The sequence below is a fragment of the Frankliniella occidentalis genome, unplaced genomic scaffold (genome assembly GCF_000697945.3).
Source record: "Frankliniella occidentalis isolate FOCC.00 unplaced genomic scaffold, Focc_3.1 Scaffold6063, whole genome shotgun sequence".
NCBI classification, from domain to species: Eukaryota; Metazoa; Arthropoda; class Insecta; order Thysanoptera; family Thripidae; genus Frankliniella; species Frankliniella occidentalis.
Window position 1 is genome coordinate 1 of NW_026273098.1, and position 5,729 is coordinate 5,729.

The following is a 5,729-nucleotide window of genomic DNA, read 5'->3' on the forward strand; positions in this document are numbered from 1 at the left end:
GCCGGGCGATTTTTGGTGACTCCGGGCGCACTTTTAAGGTCCAAATGCGCCCGGGCGATTTCCGGGCGATTTTTATTTTGAACCGGGCGATTCGGGCGACTTTCCGTTTTTTGGGTGTTTTTTGATGTTTTTTAGGCCTATTTCACCCGTTTTCGAAGGAAATGTGTAAAATGCCGATGTAAGGCACGATAAAAAAGCATAATTACAAACTTTATGCAAATATTTGTGACAAAACACCCTTAGACAAGCTGGAATTCCCGGAAAATCCCGGGCGCCAGCCGGGCGATTTTTGAATACCCCGGGCGATTTCGGGCGTTTTCGGGCGATTTCATTGGCCGAACGGCTCCGGGCGCACTCGGGCGCACTTCGCGCTCGGCTCTGGCGACTTGACTCGCTCGGCTCCTGGCAACCCTGCGCGTGGCGGAGGCAGCAGCGGCAGTAGCACACGGTAAAAAAACGTTCCTTGCGTTTCAATACCCGGTCTTAAAATGTCAATGGCGCTCTCAATAAGATCCAAAACCGGGTCTCTTGGAATTCGAGGAACTTTTATTCGCCGTGCAGTGGTGACCGCAAAGACGCGCCGGCGCCACGCGCGACGCGAACAATTAAAGCGACTACTTAGCCCTGACATAATCTGCAATGCAAAGCAGGTAAATCAGATGAAACAACTTTACGTTGTGCGTAGAGCAGGATCCCCTCCCGTTCCCTTCTGGAGGAGCTCGGCAAACAAGAGCCAGACCCGCCGCACCCGCGCGTCATGCTTCTCATCCTGAATGATTTAAACAACGCATGCCTAGAGTTCGGACTACAAATGGTGTCTCTTGCCCCTCTTCCGTAACTTGTTTCCTTTCCGCGCACTCTGCCGCTTGCGTCACTTTGTTAGCTTCGTTCCCATCCCACCACCTTCGACCACCATCTAGTATTCGGAAAGCCGCGCCCCGCCCCGGCCCCCCGGCCACGGCCTGCTCGTCGTGCTCGGCGCTCCGTGTCCTCTGGGAGAGCAGCCGTGCTCACATTGATGGCCATCGACCTCGCTGTCGAGCCGTGACTCGGGCCCATCCACCTGGATGGTCTCCGACATCGCAGGTTTCAATAATTGCGAGTTATTGGCTGCCCGTCAGGGTTTCCTTTCATTATACAGTTTCCCAAGAAAATGTGAAATGAATTTGAGCTGAGCATGACCTCATAAATTTTAGTCGGAATGGACAGCAATTGGTGGCTTGCGTGCCCGTGTCATGATGGCGGGGGGAGGGGGGGCATTAGGGCGGCCCAAAATGGATGTTTGCGTTGATTGCAGAGGCGATAAAAACGGCGCTACAGGGCTGCCTGCCTGAGCAGCCATGAGCTGGACATGAATGTCACATCACGGTGACATGGACAGGGAAAAGGGGGGGAGGGGAAGGGAAGGCTGGCACGTGTGAAATTGCCCAATGATAGTTTAAAATAATTTCCACACAGGCAGCCCAAACGGGTGGAGAGTTTATTTATAATTCCTTGTTTTATTTTTTTGCTGAGCAGGAGTTGGGTCTGTACGAGGAGTTCAATATCAAGGAAACACTATGGTACTTTGGACGCATCGCCGGTCTGGCCGACGAGACCATCGAAGCTCAGACGAAGAGCGTGATGAAACTCCTGGACCTCCCGACGCACGGTGCCGCCGTCGGCAGCCTCAGGTGTGTCTCCCTAAGCGCCTGCCTGGGGTCGCCCTGGTATCTCCTTGGTTATTTGTAATCTCACCTTTCTTCTTGTTGCAGTGGTGGCCAACAGAGGCGAGTCTCATTCGCGGTAGCGTTGCTACATAGGCCGGCGCTCCTGATCCTGGACGAGCCCACCGTCGGCGTGGACCCTGTTCTTCGACAGAGGCAAGTGTCGTGCACAGGAAATCCTCTGTATACCCTTTCTATCAAAATGTTGCCATTTTCCTTCTAACTGGCACTTGCCGATCCCCAATTTCGTAACTACCATTATCGGGTGTCAACTCGACAGAATGCCAAACCAATCCTAACAAACTCGTGGCCCCCTTTCAGCATCTGGGACCATCTGATGGAGATGGTGACGACCAAGAAGACCACTGTCATTATCACCACCCACTACATCGAGGAGGCCAGATCGGCACATGCGGTAAGTGTTTGGGAACGAGGTGCGAACAGAAGGCTGTCGCCGCATCTCAAATGCGGAGGTGCTAAAAAAGTTCATACAGTATACCGATGGAGGCGCCGCGCCGGGCCCCCGCAACCCCTGACGCATTCGCACGCCGCCGCCAAGTGCGGCGCGGCGACGTTGCGGAACGCACTTCCCTTATTATATTGCGAAGGTTGTATTGATTTGGAATATGAAGTCGGGTCGGATCGCACCGCCTTGCTGTGGCAAACGAGGTCAATGTCAATGCATTATTCTCGTATCTTCCCATGACTGTCAAAAATTGTCGTACCCGGTCACCCGGTACGATAAAACTTTCCATGGAAGAAGTCATACAATTACAATTTAAGATTGTAAATGTGCAAGCACACCGAATCGACTAAAAATCAGATGTCGAGCAAGAGTGGGGAGCTTGGTGGGAGGTTGTACCATGTACGACACATTTTGTAAATGGCAAATTTCAAAATATAACGCACATGTACGAACAGATTTTTCACAGTGCTCGCTTGCTATTCTGTTTGTATTCATGGCGGCGACCTTCCGCCAAAACTGACGGAAGACAATCACAGACACAGATACACGCACGCTGTCACTTACTCACTCACTCCTCTCTCCTTGCAGATCGGGCTGATGCGTAACGGCGTGCTGCTGGCGCAGGCCTCCCCCGAGGACCTGCTCACGCGCTTCCACTGCGACAACCTCGAGGACGTGCTGCTGCTGCTGAGCAGACAGCAGGAGGAGCTCGGCGCCATCGAGGGCCACGAGGACGAGAGCACCAGCTTCGTGCCGGCGGCGCCCGTCGAGAACGAGAACCTGTACCACGTGACGCCGTCCGAGGGGACCAGCCTCAGCCAGGGCAGCACCATGTGGTCGCGCTTCTACGCCCTCGTGTGGAGAAACATCACGTGGCTGAGGCGAAGCAAGTGGTGCGTATAGGTCCTGTATATATTTGAATAATTAACATTTGTCCACCATTCATAATTTGTGTACAGGCTAGATCTAATCTATGCAATTTTGAGCAAACATGACTTTATTCGTGGCAATTTCGTGCATAATCATATAAAACTTTGGACACGAAGTAATTTGCCATGCGTACTTACGGCCTTAAAAAATGACCTATCATTTCTGCAGAAGGGTTTGGTTGTCGGGCTGATGGCCGACTGTCCGGCCGTGTGCGGCCATGAGTCGTGGCGCGGGGGTCACGCGAGCTGCGCGCGACCGGGGAGAGCAGGGCCAAAAGGTGACGTCTTTCTTGCGCAGGGTGATCGGGATGCTAGTCATCCTGTCCGTCGTCCAGTCCTGCACGTTCTGCTGGTCCATCGGCCGCGACCCGAAGGACCTGCCCATGACCATCGTCAACGAGGAGTCCAACTGCACCGAGCCCGGTGACATCCTGTGGCACGGGCGCTGCGGGAACACCACGCAGATCTCGTGCATCTACATCGAGATGGTCAGCAATAAGGACGTCGACTTTGTGAGTGTTCCCCCGTCTCGCACTAGGGCACGCAACGCAGTGCCAGAGGGGCCGTTCCTGATTGGCTTTTCCATTTCCCAGGACTGGTACACGGACTACGACGAGGCCCTACAGCAAGTCAAGGACGGGAAGTCCTGGGGCGTCCTGTACTTCCGGCACAATTTCACCAAGAGCCTCTACGAGCGGATTGAAAACGGGCGGCAGACCTCAGACGCAGACGTGGAAGCCAGTACGGTGGACATCACCATGGACATGACAGGTGCCAGTTTGAGTTCCACGCACTCACATCTGTCAGTATCAGAATCATACGTTAACATCAGACGGTTTTCCTCGCAGACGCCATGATCAGTCAGTTGTTGAAGAAAAAACTGCAGGATCTCATGCAGGTGTTCATCAAGGACATGTTCTCCGATTGTGGCTACCCCCGGATGGCGGGCGCGCTCCCAGTGGAGGTGCGTGCATCCTCCTCAGACACCTGCCCCGCAGTGCCCCGCCCTGTTCCCGTTGGGAGCGCCTGCGGGTCGGGCCGCCCCGTCGCGCACGCCTGCCTCGCGGGGTTGCCTACCCGACACTTCGCAGGCGCTCCGTCCCGGGGAGCTCCCACGGTTATCTCGATGGGCGCTTTGGGCAGCTGCCCACAACACTCCACCACATTTCTCTGTCTGTCTGTCTTTCTATCTCACCCACACGGGCGAGACGCTCATTTCACGTGAGAGGTTGGCCACCTGCTGCCATCCCAAAGAATGGGCGGGCGATACGACTCGAGTCGACGTTTCGTTTCCAGAGATCTCTGGAAACGAAACGTCGCGCTAAGGCAAGAAAGCAATTCGGAAGTTTTGCTGTCAGGCAGGATGCATTACACGCCTACAAACTTTGTGTTCCAGTTTGAGGAGCCCATCTACGGAGAGTCCGATCCCGAGTTCATCAACTTTGCATCTCCAGGAATGATATGCAGGTTGGCGACCACGTACCTTCCTATATGCCTGGGTTAAATCGCACTCGCACCCGACCTCGCTTACACTTTTCCCCCTGTGATTTTTCTAGTTTGGTGTTCATGCTCGCCGGGAACTCCGCCATGTGCGCGCTCCTGCCCGAGAAAAGGAACTCCATCCTGGAGAGGCAGCTCGTCACGGGTAAGCCTTTCACACTAGCACCTCCTCTCCGTTTAGCAGATGATCACGTGGTACTCTCTCTGTTACTAGGGGTGAAGCTTATGGAGGTGCTCTACGCCCACTACGTAGTGCAACTGCTGCTCATGGCCCTGCAGACCGTCATCATCTTCACCATGATGTTTGGTGTCTTCCAACTCGACATCGAAGGCTCCTTCATGCTCTCGTTTACGCTCATGTTCGTTCTCGGACTCTCCGGGATGTGGTTCGGTAAGCTTGCTCATTGATTTTAAAATAACATTGATCTTCGTTTCCCAAGTTCGGCCAGCTCAATGACGACCGTGTTCCTTCCCAGGGTTCCTGGTGGCGCTGCACGCTCCGACCGAATGGGCCGCCTCGCTCATCGGCATGGCCCTCAGCTTCGTGTTCATGTTCGTCGGCAGTGAGTATCGCCAACATGTCGCTACGTGCGCCTAATCGTGGGTGCGGCAGGTGCGAGCGGTTAAACGCCATTTTTCGTCGCCTCCTTTTTGTCTGTCATTAGGCGTGTCCTGGCCGTGGGAGGGCATGCACGAGTCGCTCCGGCACGTGTCGCACGCGCTGCCGCTGACCTACCCCGTGCACGGCCTGCGCGTCATCATGGGCCGCGGCTGGGGCCTGGACGAGTGGGACGTGTGGGCGGCCTTCCTCGTCACCACGGGCTGGGTCGCCTTCTTCCTCGTCCTCAGCCACGTCTCCATCCGCCTGCAGAAGGTGTAGGCCCAGCAATAGTAGAACCACTATAGGTCCACGACACCATTTGTTTTTATTTGTTCCGTGCCGTTTCTGAACCTTCTGCCGTGAAGGAAGCAGCACGAGTACTTGAAGCATTGCCGGCATGCGCGCCTGCGCCGTGGGCCGTAGGCAGCCCACCCGGCCCCGCCCCGCCCCGCTGCCGGGGGCCAGGCACTCTGTACTCCTGTCGTCAATCTGTGCCCCACCGCCACTGGGGCCTGGGCCTGAGGCTC

The 5,729-nt window shown here is 55.3% G+C and overlaps 1 protein-coding gene across 1 annotated transcript; it reads left to right on the forward strand.

Moving 5' to 3' along the window:
• Nucleotides 1–1,458: 1,458 nt before the first annotated feature.
• On the forward strand, nucleotides 1,459–5,647 carry LOC113208076 (ABC transporter G family member 20-like; the record flags this gene model as incomplete). Its single annotated transcript, XM_052277198.1, has 12 exons — nucleotides 1,459–1,673; nucleotides 1,755–1,862; nucleotides 2,028–2,121; nucleotides 2,761–3,065; nucleotides 3,400–3,613; nucleotides 3,695–3,872; nucleotides 3,950–4,065; nucleotides 4,498–4,568; nucleotides 4,658–4,746; nucleotides 4,816–4,992; nucleotides 5,078–5,164; nucleotides 5,267–5,647. Coding segments are annotated over 12 exons (1,869 nt in total), but the record flags the coding sequence as incomplete, so codon positions are not given.
• Between the last annotated feature and the right edge of the window lie 82 nt (nucleotides 5,648–5,729).